The sequence below is a fragment of the Pogona vitticeps genome, chromosome 1 (assembly GCF_051106095.1).
Source record: "Pogona vitticeps strain Pit_001003342236 chromosome 1, PviZW2.1, whole genome shotgun sequence".
Taxonomy (NCBI): Eukaryota; Metazoa; Chordata; class Lepidosauria; order Squamata; family Agamidae; genus Pogona; species Pogona vitticeps.
This window is the reverse complement of record NC_135783.1, coordinates 264,323,140-264,338,317: the sequence shown is the minus strand read 5'-3', so window position 1 is coordinate 264,338,317 and position 15,178 is coordinate 264,323,140. Positions and strand designations below refer to the sequence as shown.

General features: G+C 42.1%; 1 protein-coding gene across 9 annotated transcripts in view; it reads left to right on the top strand.

Moving 5' to 3' along the window:
* Positions 1-15,178, top strand: part of SCUBE2 (signal peptide, CUB domain and EGF like domain containing 2) — a 93,864-nt gene that overhangs the window by 38,362 nt on the left and 40,324 nt on the right. For 5 of the 9 annotated variants that reach the window (XM_072985746.2, XM_072985747.2, XM_072985751.2 and 2 more), the window contains 5 exons: positions 861-983; positions 7,532-7,648; positions 8,606-8,728; positions 9,523-9,633; positions 11,816-11,902. In XM_072985746.2, the coding sequence (XP_072841847.2) occupies positions 861-983; positions 7,532-7,648; positions 8,606-8,728; positions 9,523-9,633; positions 11,816-11,902 (561 nt within the window). The remainder of the gene's footprint in view (positions 1-860; positions 984-7,531; positions 7,649-8,605; positions 8,729-9,522; positions 9,634-11,815; positions 11,903-15,178) is intronic. The other 4 variants (XM_072985754.2, XM_072985748.2, XM_078383921.1 and 1 more) reach the window with 2 other exon arrangements.

Genomic DNA, 15,178 nt, shown 5'->3' with positions numbered 1-15,178 from the left:
TTTTTAGGAAAAAACTGTTAATACAGGGGCTCTGAAAAATACTTTTCCTTGGATCATGTTAGAACCTTCATGAATAAAAACTTGGGAGGGAGGAATATCATGTTATTGTTGTTTTAAGGGAGAGATCTTGGTAAGTCATGGATGGCTCATGGACTGAGAAAGGCCAATGAGAACACAGACAGAGTTCTAACTCCTGTCCTCTGAAGATACCGGCCACTGAGACTGGCAAAACATTAGGAAGAAAAACCTCCAGAACATGGTCAAACAGCCCAAAAAACCTACAACAACCATCTCTCCCTACCGTTTGTAGTTGAGCACCTCTCCTGATCCATGAACTCCCAAAATCTCTAGCTACACAGGTCTTGAAATACCAGAAGAGGGACTTCAGGAGAACAGTTTAATGAAACCTTTTATCAGAGAGCCTGGATTCTGTGACTCAAAATGATTTTAAATTTAGCAGGATTAAACTAAGCACGAATGTCCTCAGACCCTTGGGAATTTGCCCAGACTTAAAAGAAGGAAGGAATTTCATAATTTTGCTCTAAGATGCTATTAGGAAGAATACTAGCAAGCAAGAAAGTTAATGCAATTTTATTTTACATGGTGGGACAGAAGGGTTGATCTGAAAGAAAACTGTGTTCTTTTATTTGCACAATTCCAGGAGGAGAATGCGAAACAAATACAGGCTGTTCTTTGCAACTAAGGGCATTTAATTAATCAGCTCTTAAACGTGAGCAGATTATTGTAGTCTAGCAGATTTCAAGTTTAAGATATCTGTGACGGGTATTTCTATTAAGAAAGAAAATCAAGATCCTTATGTTCCTTGCCATTCATTCATTTTTTTCTGTTTTTTATTTCAGATATTGATGAATGCCAGGCTGATAATGGTGGATGTGATCACTTCTGTAGAAACACTATTGGTAGTTTTGACTGCAGCTGCAAAAAAGGCTTCAAATTATTATCTGATGAAAAATTATGTCAGGGTATGTTGCAGGGAGGAGCAATAAAAATTAAATACAGTTTAAAATACAGTGGGGTCTTGACTTGAGAACTTAATCCGTATTGGAAGGCGGTTCTCAAGTCAAAAAGTTCTCAGGTCAAATCTGCATTTCCCATAGGAATGCATTGAAAACCATTTGATCCGTATCTGCTCTTTTCCGACCATAGAAACTAATGGGAAGCTGCTATTCTGCCTTCGACCACTAGAGGGGGATATTTTGTTTCTTTTTTTCTTAGGTCAAGAAAGGTTCAGGGAAGGCAGGGAAAATACAGTCCAGGCAGTACAGTACCAGGCAGTCTGAAGACTGTCTCCCAATCCACTCTCTAAACGCTGAGAGGAGTGAGGAAGCAGACAGGCACCCTTTTCACTGGCCAACAGTTAACTGAAAGTTCACATTTTGCACTTTCCCTGCCTCCCACGTGGGTTTTTTTCAGTTCTTAACTCAAATCTAAGTATGTAAGTCAAGTCAATATTTTCCTATGAGAGTGGTTCTTAAGTCAAAATGTTCTTAACTCAAGCCGTTCTTAAGTCAAGACCCCACTGTATTCAGACATGTAGACAATATTGTTTTATTAAGGAATTCTATAAATAATATTGAATTGAATTAATTTTCTCTCAGGTAGTTAACAAACATAAAAACATTGGTTGTGGTATCGAAATAATATCACATTGAAAGGATGTTTTACCTTGAACTCAATCCTTTGTGAGTGTGGTTGGTGATGCATCATATGAAAGTATTTGAAGTTATCACAGATATATGTGCGTGTATGCACAGACACAGAGTAACTGAGATCTCCGTGTAATTGTTATTTTTACAAATGCATCTTTCTGATAACTCTGTGAGATGTGCTGTACATAATGGCCAGAATTTTATTGGGGGAATGTGAACCCGACTATCCCTGGTGGGGTTGGCAGGCAAACCCTCCTTCAGGGTTCACATGATCTGGCTCAAGTCCAATGGGATTTATTGCAACAAAGGGTGAGGAGAGAACAACTTTGGGAGTCTGTGCCGCTCCTACAACTTGTCCCGAGCTGAGGTTGACACAATTTGCCCCTGCACATTCCTGGCTAGTTCTGGGCTCTGAGTGAGCTTCACTGGTGCTTGTGAGTCAGCGTGAGCCTCGATGGAGGGCCAAGGTAAGGTATATGGAGCAGGGATGACTTGAAAGCTTGCAGTAAGGGCAAAGTGCAGGGTCTGGCAATCTTGGCTACAGCTGCACCTGCTGCTGGAAGCACTGCTGGTTTTCCTTCTGCCTCTTTAACTTACAGCATTATCTTGTGTTGGTGTGGGGCCCGCTTGACCTGGCTCAGGTTGGCAGTGATGGTCTCCACATTGTGGCCAATGGGGTCCACTCTGGCAGGTGTCCTCTGGTGCATTGCCTTGCGCTCTGGGCACATGAAGTTCAACAAGGATCTCTGCCCAGGGATCCTTTTGATAACATAGTCCCAGTCCTATTCCAGCTTTGGGATCTCCTCCCGACTGTAGGCTTCTTCCACCTCCTCCTGTGTGTCATTCAAGGCTTCTTCCTCCTCCTCTGGATCACATGAGTCCCTGTCTGCTCTCAGCATGTGTCCCTCTCACAGACCACCCCACCCCCACCCAGGCTTCCCTTGTAGCTCCCAGCTGTAGGGAGGCATCCCCACCTTCACCTCTCCCCAAGTGTTTCTCCTCAACAGCAATCACCTCCTCATCCAGGTCCTCTTGGATTCAATGGCTGCCATTGCCCTTGTGCACAACATTTTTCTCAAAAGGATTCTGGCCAATATATTTAATATTGTATTCTGAAGATTAATTCCTGTTGATTTTACTGGGGAAAAATTAGCTAATTGTGTTGTACTTTCTATTCATATCCCAACAGAGAATTAGCAATCAATTAGTATTGATGTTATTTGCAGAGTGATAACATAAACAAGGTAATACTGGTGAGCACTCCAACTCCGGAGGCATTCAAAAGAAAATTGGACAACCGTCTGTCAGATCTAATTTGATTTGGATTCCTGTATTGAGCAGGGGTTTGGACTCGGTGGCCTTATAGGCCCCTTCCAACTCAAATATTCTGTGGTTCTGTGATTCTATGGTTTCCATTCTGGGTAGGTGAGGCTCATCAGCCTTGGAAGGCAGCCCATCTAGGAGAAGGAAAACTCCGATTTCAAACCTCCACTGCCTTGTGGCTATATCCATCAGTGGAAAAGGCTTCAGGAGTTAACCTTGAGGCAAAATCCGGAGCCGGAGTCCCGGAGGCAGTTTGTGTTGTTCTGGCAACTCCTGTGATGTTGCTGGAACCAGTTGTATTGGCTCTTGCCTTTCTATTGAACTATTTCAGCAACATGGAGAGGGGGGATTTGCTGCTTTGGTTAACAGCCTATCCTCCATATTATTTTACCCAGGCTTCGTGCTCTGGAAAGTATACTCCAGCTTCACATACAGCGTTGAGACAACACAGGAAGTAGCAGTTACTGGTTATAAGTCTTTGCTCAATTGGTGTAGAGCATGATGCCAGGGGCTACTTCTGATGATGGGAGAGGTCATTGCACCTCACTAGGTAGCTACCACCCGCTTTAAGCTGGACATTCCCCAGCCAGTAAGGTGCTACCTCTCCACGGTCTGTTAACCCCATGGGATGCATGGGGTTTAGGGTGAAAGCCGACAATCAGATCGATAACCCTGCACCATGCAACAATCGTAAGAAAACTTCTGCCCTAAAGTTGGGCACCTGGAATGTTCGGACAATGACCCTGGCTTTTCTGACGATGGCTTTTCTGACGACCTGCAGGAAATAGAGAAAGTGCGCAAGACAGCTGTCATCGGCATGGAACAGAGTAGATTGCAGATGGAAATTGTTGCCCTGCAAGAGATGAGATTGCCAGACATGGGATCTGTCAAAGAAAAAAACTTCTCATTCTTCTGGCAGGGAAAACCATTGAATGAGACCAGGGAACATGGTGTTGGCTTTGCGGTCAGAAATATTCTGCTGAGATGCATTGTTCCACCTAATGTGGAACAGTAGAAAGAATCCTATCACTGCAGCTCCAGTCATATGCACCAACACTGTCATCCACAACAGAAGTCAAAGACAAATTCTATGATTATCTGGCAGCTACTATCAAAAAAATCTCTGAGAGAAAACCAATGTTCATTCTCGCAGACTGTAACGCTAGAGTTGCTGCTGATCACAATTCTTGGCCCACTTGTCTAGGCCGTTTTGACATTGGAAGGATGAACGAAAATGGGCAACACTTGCTGGAGTTTTGCTGTTATTATGATCTTTGTGTCAGCAGTACGTTTTTTACTATGAAGCTTCAGCACAGAGTTTCCTGGAGACATCCAAGATCCAGGCATTGGCATCAGCTCGATTTGATCCTCACTAGACATTCTAGCCTTCCTAGTATTACGATCACACACAGTTACCAGAGTGCTGATTGCAATACTGATCACTCCCTGGTGTGTAGTAGAGTAAAACTGCAAACAAAGAGATTGTATCATTCGAAAAAGGAAGGAAGACCACGTATTGACATCAGCAACACTCGCGATCCAAGAAAAGTGGAGGAATTTGCCCAAGAGCTTGAGGAAACCCTTCCAGGCCCGGCTGATGCAAAAGCACCTGAACGATGAGAACATTTCGAGAACACTGTGTATAACACTGACTTGTCCACATTTGGCAAGAAGACCAAAAATACGGCAGACTGGTTCAAAGCCCATTCGGAGGAGTTAATGCCAGCCATTGAGGATAAGAGGAGAACTCTAGCAGCACACAAATCCTGTCCTAGTGAGTACAACTTGCAGGCTCTTCGAGCTGCTCATAGCCAAGTCCAACAGGCTGCCAGGAGATGTTCCAGCAATTGTTGGCTTCAGCTCTGCTCTCAGATACATATAGCAGCAGACACAGGTAACATCAAAGGAATCTATGATGGTATCAAGCAGGCTTTAGGTCCAATACAGAAGAAATCTGCTCCCTTGAAGTCTGCTACAGGCATGATCATCCAGCACAGCACAGCAGATGGAACACTGGGTGCAGCACTACTCTGAGCTGTATTCTAGAGAGAATGTAGTAAGCGAAGAGGCAATAAATAACATCAAGTGCCTGCCTATCTTGGAAGAGTTGGACAGCAAACCAACTTTAGCGGAAATTAAAGTGGCCTTGGATTCCCTCACCTCCAGCAAGGCACCTGGGAAGGATAACATTCCTGCTGAAGTGCTATTTTCATCACCACCGAACTGTATGAAATCTTTTGTCTCTGCTGGAGGGAAGGTGGAGTACCACAGGACATGAAGGATGCAAACATCGTCACATTGTATAAGAACAAAGGAGACAGGGGTGACTGCAATAACTACAGTGGCATTTCTCTTCTCAGCATTGTAGGGAAGCTACTTGCCTGTGTTGTGCTGAAGAGACTCCAGGTGCTTGCGGACAGAGTATATCCAGAATCCCAGTGTGGATTTCAAGCTAATAGATCCACCACTGACATAGTATTCTCCCTTAGACATTTGCAGGAGAAATGTAGGGAACAACAGCCACTCTTTGTGGCCTTCATAGCTCTCACAAAGGCCTTTGATTTGGTTAGCAGGGATGGCCTTTTAAAAATACTTTCCAAGATTGGATGTCCACCTCGACTCCTTAACATCATCAAGTCCTTTCATGAGGAAATGAAGGGCACTGTAGTTTTTGATGGCTCAACATCAGATCCCTTTGACATCTGAAGCAGAGTGAAATAGGGTTGTGTCGTCGCGCCGACCCTGTTTTGGATCTTTTTTGCTGTCATGCTGAAGCATGCTTTGGAACTGCAACAGAAGGTGTCTATCTCTGGAACAGATCAGATGGAAAGCTCTTTAATCTCTCTAAACTGAGATCGAAGACCGAAGTCCAAGTGCAATGCATGTGGGACTTCCTCTTCACTGATGATGCAGGTGTTGTTGCCCACACTGCTGAAGAGCTCCAACAACTCATGAATTGCTTTAGCAAGGCCTGCCAAGACTTTGGATTAACAATCAGCCTGAAGAAAACACAAGTCATGGGCCAGGACTCACCTCTCTCTATTACAATCTCCACGCAAGAATTGGAGGTTGTTCATGACTTTGTGTACCTTGGCTCAATGATCTCTGACACTCTCCCTGGATGCCGAGCTGGATGAACGCATTGGGAAAGCAGCTACCATGTTCTCGAGACTCCCAAAGACAGTATGGCTTAGTAAGAAGCTGACGACATACACCAAGATCCAGGTCTATAGAGCCTGTGTCCCGAGCACACTCCTGTACTGCCATGAGTCCTGGACCCTTCATGCACGGCAGGAGAGGAAGCTGAATATGTTCCATATGCGTTGTCTCCAACACATTTTTGGTATCACCTGGCAGGACAAAGTTCCAAATAGAGTAGTCCTAGAACAAACTGGAATTTTTTAGCATGTATACATTACTGAAACAGCGATGTCTACGTTTCCTTGGGCATGTCGTGAGAATGGCTGATGGTCGGATTCCAAAAGATCTCCTGTATGGAAAATTAGTGCAGGGAAATTGCCCCAGAGAGAGACCACAGCTGCAATAGAAGAATATCTGCAAGCAGCATCTGAAGGCCTTAGGAATGGACTGAAACAAATAGGAAGCCTTGACATCTGAGCGTTTAGCCTGGAGGCAGGCGGTGCATCATGGCCTCTCCCAATTTGAAGAGACCCTTGTCCAGCAGGCTGAGGCAAAGAGGCAGTCCTGAACCCAGCCAAATTAGGGAGCTGGACAGGGGACAGATTGCATTTGTCTTCAGTATGGAAAGGATTGTCACTCTTTAATTGGCCTTCTCAGCCACACAAGACACTGTTCCAAGTCCTTCTTACAAAGCACGTTACCATAGTCTCTCGAGACTGAAGGATGCCTAAAGGTATCCATTGCTTCCACACAATTAAACAGATTGTTTGCAAGTCAGACAAGCTATGGGAGAGCAAGAAGTCTTTAATTACTGAAAATTTTCCCCTGCTGATGACATCGCCACCATTCTGCAGGTGAAAATCTTCCCCTGCTATCACCCTTTCTTAGGCATAAATTGCACAACAGGATTTCAACCAGTAATTGTTAAACAGGCTCAACAGGCAACACTTATATTTTTAGAAAATATATCAATCAATTACCTTTCACATGCCAAAGCCCTTCTGTTTCTCACCAGTGAGTAGCCTTGGCACAAGACTAAGCGTTACAGAGACTGGAATTCGAATCATTAATTGATCTATAAAGAGTGTTAGATGAAAAGTAAGAAGCTTTTTCTGTTAAGCTAGCTTAACTGCCTTTTAACCAATTGCAGTATTTGTTTGTGGTCAGTGAGTAAAGCCTAACAATTTATTGAAAACAGCATTTTCCTGCTCTTTGGCTTGCAGTTTTTGCAGGAGAAATGTAGGGAACAACAACAGCCACGATCCTACTTTGTGCTTTCAGCAAGGCCAACATTTTTTTAAATTCAAGCTTAATCTCTGTTTTTCATAGAGCTTTCCTAGTTCATAAATTTCCTTTCAATATGAAGTGAAATCATAAGTATTCCTTAAAAATTGCAGACATTGATGAATGCTCGTTCGAAAGGACATGTGACCATATATGCATCAATCACCCAGGCACTTTTGAGTGTACTTGCAACCAAGGATACACACTCTATGGCTTTACACATTGTGGAGGTGAGTATATATAATATTACTGAAGACTTGCTTATTGGGATGTTATTTCCTTACTCTTAACATCAAGAGGAAAAGTAGATTTTAAGCCTGGTGCTGCAGATTTTTCCAATGTTTTCTTTTCTTCTTTTTGCACAGTAGGAAGTAGAAGTCTGACTTTGGACATATCAGGTTTTTCCTTCAGGAGCTTCCCCACCTTACTTTTATTGGAAAGGGAGAACAAACAGTTGCATACCATATTTGGGTGTTATTAACTGGATTTTGTAAGATGGTTACCTGAAAAACATACATTAGTTCCCTTTCTTAATTCACACAGTAGTTACCTTCAAGGTTAAATAGATTATGCCCAAAATCTGCTTCAGGCTTTGTGTGTAAGAGCAATTGCACAAAATTTTGTCTGTCTGGCATGCTCCCATTTACACAATTGCTGTCATGACTGGTAGTGTCACCAATTCTGCTATCAATGCTTGTCCATTCATATAAAGGAGATCCTGTCATAGGGAAAAATGCTTATATGGTTATCCTAACATGATTGTATAAGTGAAGAGGTTTCTAGCCCTATGTTTATTATTAAGTAGGTTTTTGCATCCAGAAAAGAAGAAAGTAGACATAAATATTTTTTGTGATGTAAATCAACGGCAGTCTTGTGCGATTGTAAAAATAGGTTCAGCACCAGCTCTGTCAGTTGCTCCAAAGCCTCCCAACACTGGCTAGTCAGCAACAGAAGCCTTGGTGTGGATTGACACCTTTTTTAAACCACACCACCACTTGCACTGTGTGCAGTGACTGAAGTAGCTGCAAATCCACTTTTTGTTGTTGTGGCCATTGCCTCCTTGCATAATTTTATATATTCTGAACCTGCCTAAATATTTATTCATGTAAACATTTGAGGCAATTAGAGCCACAGTGATAAGATTTTTCTCTTAAAAACCCATTTTCCTTCCCATTCTTTTTCTTTAGATATTAATGAGTGCAGCATCAACAATGGAGGGTGCCAGCATACCTGCCTAAATACACTGGGGGATTATCAGTGCCACTGTAATGCTGGCTACAAACTACACTGGAACAAAAAGGACTGTGTTGGTAAGGTTCAAAATTTATGAATATTTTAAACACTTTATTTGGTTCTCTGTAGAAGTTCAGCTATCCTGCATAATTCAGGATCATACTAACATATTGTTGATATTTGCAAATATTGTAATGTGAGTTTTTCTGGTTGTCAGCAGTATTAATAAATGAAACAAAATGGAATGAAGACTTTATTTCCATGGAGTCAAACAGCATTACAAGTAGTCCATGCTATTAGCATTGCCTCTTATTATGGCCGATGACAGACAATAGTGTTTCAGAGAACTGAAAATCATTTGAGACAAATTTTCCTTTTCATCACCTGTTTCTTCCATCTTCCATTTGGCTGACCAGATTTTTGAAGCAGTACATGATGTTCATAATCTGCTTATCAGAAGAGAAAGTACAACTATCCTTACCACAAGCAGTAATAACCCATTTTACAAATGATGTTCATTTCTTCAAAAAGCTATTGTATGTCTCACTCTCCAGCACTGCATTACTTTTTAGCTGGCTATCATGGTTATTGTTGAAGCTGGTTATTTAGAAAAAAACAGGAGATACTTTCAGGCCTTTGATGCTTTCTTTCCTGTGCTTTTAATCAAGGCTTTTGTTTTTTTTCCTTTTGTGGTCATCTGCATGAAAACAAAAGGTTTCATTAAAAAGAGAAATTTAATATGTTGTTTGTGCTTTCCTTCTCCATATTATTAAAAATGGGGGTTCAGTTTGATACTGATTATATGAGGCTTCAAATTTATATTCCAGATCCATTTCTCTCCTTCTGTGAGTGTCTGTGTTTTGTCCTATAGAAAGGTCCCTGCCTGATGTCACTTTACCCAAAGTAACTCTGCACTGCAGTAAAACAGATGGAAGTGATAGGTGCTTTTTAATCTGCCCCTCAGAAGTCCACTTAATTTCTGGTAAGTTAAGCAGATCCTGCATATTGCCATTCATCTTAGTGGAGGATACAAGAACAGCAACCCTTACAAAGTTGCTGGACAATAAGTATCACTAAATCAAATTCAGTTGTATTTATATATACATTCAGCATTGCTTATTTCTTCCACAAATGAATACTAGCTTTCCCTTGCCAAAATTCTTTGGCAGTAACCAGTGAAAGGAAATACAGCATTACTATGTATAACCCAAGAGACTGCAGTTTATCGAAAGTGCAATGTGTTAATAGAGGCCAGAATCCTGTAGGGTTTTTTTTACATAAGGTTTGCTGAGCTAATTGTAGTTAATAGAAAAAATGCCAGGGCACATCTCAACTGCTTACCTGGTCATGTATCCAGCTGTGTAAGTGAGATGTGCCCAGGCCACCTTTAGCTGTGGCAAGTTACGTAGACCTTATGTACAACTAGCATGCTGGCCAAAGTGTTTATAAGGTGAAACGGGACGGTAGATGCATAGAATACAGCTGGCACTCAACTGCCATGGAAGTCAACAGACTGCATTGTTTGAAATTCTACCATGGGAGTGACAATGACAAAAATCTTTTCCTTGTTACCACATTAGGAAAGTGTCAACCAACAAAGTTATTCTGGACATGGATTGTTGTTTAAATCTGGGACAGTTTCCATTTGGAGGTAAAAAGCCATCCTTTGCCAACCATGTGAAATGGAAAATTGGTGGCTTTTAGTTTCATTTGAAAATTGCTAATTGAAACACTGAGAATGGCCTTGAACTTCTTGTGTGTGTCTTGAAGAATGACATACATTCTGAATAGTGCAGACCATCTGGGATAGTGTGGTTCAGTAGCCTTTTTGAGCCCTGCATCTCCCACAGTTCCCCATACTCTCTCCTGCATTGTTACTCAGCATTTTAGTCTAACAGAATGGAAAAAGGAAGCAAAACAAACTCCCACCTGCTTGCCTCTGCTATTTTTTCTAAAGCCATCAATTAAGGTAAAAAAGGGACAGGTGGGGAATGTTTGAAGGAAGAGAAATGGGAAGAAAAAGCTTTTATAGACCAAATAGGTTGGTAGACACGGCTGGAGTTTGTTTCTGGCTATGATTTAAATCTGAATTGGAGAAAAGACTGAAGTGTTGAAAGCTCAGCCTCTCATTTAATGAAGCGATTTGTTGGCTTCTGATAACTTTGTGGCTATTTCAAGGGTGGTTCTGCAGGTTATGAGGATGATATGAATGAGTTTTGCTAAGTCTGTCTTGTTGAGGAAAGAACATAGTTAGCAACCAGCAGAAATTAGTAATATATATCATGGTTACTGTTCCATCTGCACATCCAAATTATGGGGGTATCCCCACTTCATTGTGAACCTGTATCTTAATGGAGAACCCAACATTGTCTATAAGCCTTCCCTGGGTGGGTTCATTAATTCTTCCACATCCACTCCTATGCTACTATCAGGTGCTAATACAGTATAAGGTTTCTACTACTTCCTAAGGAGCTTATTAAAATGAGTGAGAATATTTGATAGATACCAGAAGCGTATCTCAGTTGATTCAGGAGAGGAAGTGGGATCACATGCTCTCCATACAGAAAAGGTAAAGGTAAAGATTCCCCTTGACAACTAAGTCTAGTCGTGTCTGACTCATGCCTGTTTGTAAGCTGAAAAGCCAGCATTTGTCCATAGACAGTTTCTGTAGTCTCGAGGCCAGCATGATTAGAGACAGAATGCCGTTACCTTCCCACCGAAGTGGTACCTATTCATATACTTGAATGTGCATGCTTTCAAACTGTGAGGTTGGCAGGAGCTGGGACAAGCGACGGGAGTTCACCCCATTGTGTGGATTCGAACTGCTGACCTTTTGATCGACAGCCCAGTGGTTCAGCAGTTTAACCTGCAGTGCCACCCATGTCCCCCTCCATGCAGTACATACCAAGTAACAAAGGTAGTGTCTGTTATCAAACTTAGCTGAAAACTAGCTTGAAAGCATCCCAGGCAAAATCATCAGGACAGGATAGATGGGTAAATACCCATCAGGACTGTAGTCCAGATATAACTGAAACTAGGAAAGCCCTTTACCACCATTTCATGGGAGAGAGACTGTAACTTTGTTGTGTTTCCAACAGTATATTTCAATTGTTCTCTAGCATTTGTTTCTGTTTTATTATATAGCTTTATGATCTGTCTCTTAGGCCTGGAAGATTCCTATACTATAAAATGTGGCAGCCCTTTTCCACTTAAGAAAAAAGTACAAAATACAAATGAGTCTGCTGCATTAGGTAAATATCTAATAATTATGTCACCAAATTTTCTTAAATAGTGGCTGCTATTATTATTATTATTATTATTATTATTATTTTATTTCTTAATCAAGCTGTTCTTAATCAGAAATCTTGGTCAACAAATAAACTTTTCATTTGTGATTTTGAAGAAAACAGCCCGTCTTTGTTTATATTTTTTAGTTTCATTATGCGGGAGTAGGTACCACCTTAGAGGAGGCATTTCTCCCTTGGTTAGAAAAAGGAGGAATTCTCTTCTAAAAAGGCCGTGCTTTGTGTGGATTTCATAAAGAGATAATCTTTTGAATAGCATTAAAATATTATCAATTTTCCAATAAATTGGAGGTAATATATTAATTTATCAAAGGCTTATTAATCAATTATGTGAGTCAACACTGCAACCCTTTTGTTTCTGTTCTGTTAAAAATGATTTTATAAGAGTCTATTATGCAGAAAGATCCTGATTGGGGAGCAGCCAAACCAGATTAGCCACCAGGAACTCCTAGATTCCTGGAGAAAGTCCATAGGTGTGTTCTAGAAAACAATCTAGGCTTCCCAGTGCAGTGACTGGCAGCATGTCAGGACAGCAAGGTTGGGAGAGATCACTTCTGTTCATTTACTTGCTGCGAGGTTGCTCAGTTTTTGTGCCAGTTTTGTGAAAGTATGTTATAGAACATAATGTCTTTGTAGTTGGTACTTAAGTATCTAGGAGTTGCTACTGTACAATTTGTCAGGTCTTCATATGCTCCAGATAAAGTTCATAGGACCTCAGTGTAGCACATGAATTAATTGCCAGTTTTGTCTTGGTTTATTGCATTGCTTCATTTTATAGTCTTCCTTTCCTCAGATGAGATGTACATGAGTAAAATCTGTTCATCTCTCTCACACACCCAAAATAGTTTATTGTGTCATTCTGAACACAAGGTGCAACTAGATGGATGTTTGTCCTGAGGTTTGGTCTGGATTGGAGATGTGCTGGTTTCCTCCTTTTCCTGGTGACCATGTGACATAGTTGCTCATTCCTGATCAATGCCTGCGTACACCTTTTGGGGTATCTGTCAGGGGCTACTGGTGTGTGTGTGTGGGGGGGGAAGGACCACTTCACTTTGGTTTGGTTCCAGCATGTGTCATTACTGGGATTGAACCAAGGCAGATGCATTAGGTGTCCCTTTGCTTAAGCCACTTATTGAGCTTGAGAAATGGAAAACTTCCCTCCTGTTCCCCTGAAGAGGAGAAGGAAAAGAAAGTTTTCAACTTCTTGTTAATTTTTGCTAACACATCACACAACACTTTAGGGGGAAAGAAGATCACTTTATGTCATGCTAAACAAGGTTGCTTGAGGTATAATGTTGTTGATCCTTGCTCCAGATGATATACAGCACCTCAAAGGACCTTAGTCCAATCTAGTCCAATCCAGACTGGGATAAGTGGGATGTCTAGTCACACAATTATTCAGTTTCAAATGATACTGGAAGTTGAATAAGAAGGGGCCTGATCAACACTCGAATGAGAGATGATCAGGAAGTACTAGAGCTTCCAAAGAATCCTACCTAAGACTGGAAAGCTGCTGTCAGCCTGAATTGGCAATACTGAGTTAGATGGACAAATTGTCTGACTCAATATAAGGCAGTCCTATGTTCCTCAGGGCTTGTTTGCATGGGCTGGGTTAGGCTAGGAGGTTGATCCTTGTATTCAAATAGCATTCAGAACTCAAGCAACCCTATTTGGTCTGCAGCCTTTGCCAATATCATGAAGTGACCTACAGCCACTTCAGAATGTTGGCATGTTATTAACTTCTTTGGCTCCATGGAAGGGCCGAGAAAATGAAAAAAAGTTTTAGTGTGTGTTAGAGCAGTGAATATTCACTGCACAACTTTAAAAAAACCCATAAAAAACAAATGGAAAGCTTTCTCCCAAAAGCTTTCATTTGCTTTTCTCTTAAAAGTCTAGTAATTTGTCGTGGTCAGACTACCACCTGATAAAGTGCAATCTCACGGTCCCGTCCCCCCCCCCCCCCGTGGGGAGCAGAGACCTATTTTCATGGTCTGCCCTCGCAGGCTACTGGATTCTATTAGATTCTAGGATGCCATGCATAGGATTCTGACTGACCTGGCTGGCGCTGCTGTCAAGGCTCTGGTGGATGTCTGGTATGCTGCCGCTGCCAGGGCTGTAGATACGATCACTCCTAAATGCCCTCTGCACAGCAGAGCCTGACCAGCACCTTGGTTTAATATTTGTTTCTGTTTTATTATATAGCTTTATGCCCTCTGCACCACAGAGCCTGACCAACACCTTGGTTTAGCATTTGTTTCTGTTTTATTATATAGCTTTATGCGGGCTATGAAGTGGAATAGGAGAAGGCTAGAAAGTGTCTGGAGGCAGAACCTGACGGAAAATAACTTTAAAGCTGCCAACTTCTAACCTCTATCTTGCTAAGGTAGAGGCTGCTAGAAAAGCCTACTTTGCTATCTGGATAAGCGAAGCATCCAATCAGCAGGCGGAACTTTTCCGTATAGTACACAACCTATCCGAAATTGGCCACAAGGATTGGCTTCCATCTAGCATTTCTTGTGACCAATTTACAGCACTTTAAAAATCAAAAGTGGAGGCCATCCACCGGGATCTTGCACCCTATTTGAAAACAGTGGATCGAGCTGAGACATCAAGCGCAGTGCCTTGTCCGTTGAGAATTACTCAGTTTCAACCTGTGACATCCGCAGAGGTGGACAAGGCCCTTGATTGCTGTTGTGCTACCTCCTCCTCCCTTGACCCTTGTCTGGCCTGGCTGATCAAAGCTGCCAGGCCAGTGATAACTGAATAGGACTCTGAAATAATAAATGGGTCTCTTCTTGAGGACAAGGTTCCTCTTGCTCTTAAGGAGACACTTATTACGCTCATTAGAAAGAAACCAAGCTTGGCGGCAGAAAACATTGGCAATTATAGGCCCATAGCCAATGTTTCTTTCCTTAGCAAGGTAGTTGAGAAGGTAGCGGCTGATCAGCTTCAGGCCTTCTTGGATAAAACCGACACCCTTGATCCATTTCAGTCGGGCTTCAGGCCACACCACAGCACAGAAACAGCTTTGGTCGCCTTGCTGGATGACCTACTTAGGGAGGCTGACAGGGATAAAATGTCCTTGCTCATCCTCTTTAATATCTCGGCCACCTTTGATACCGTCGACCATGGTATTCTCCTGGGGAGGCTCTCTGAGTTGGGGATGGGTGGCCTTGCTCTCGCTTGACTCTGGTCCTTCTTGGAGGGTCATCCCCAGAGAGT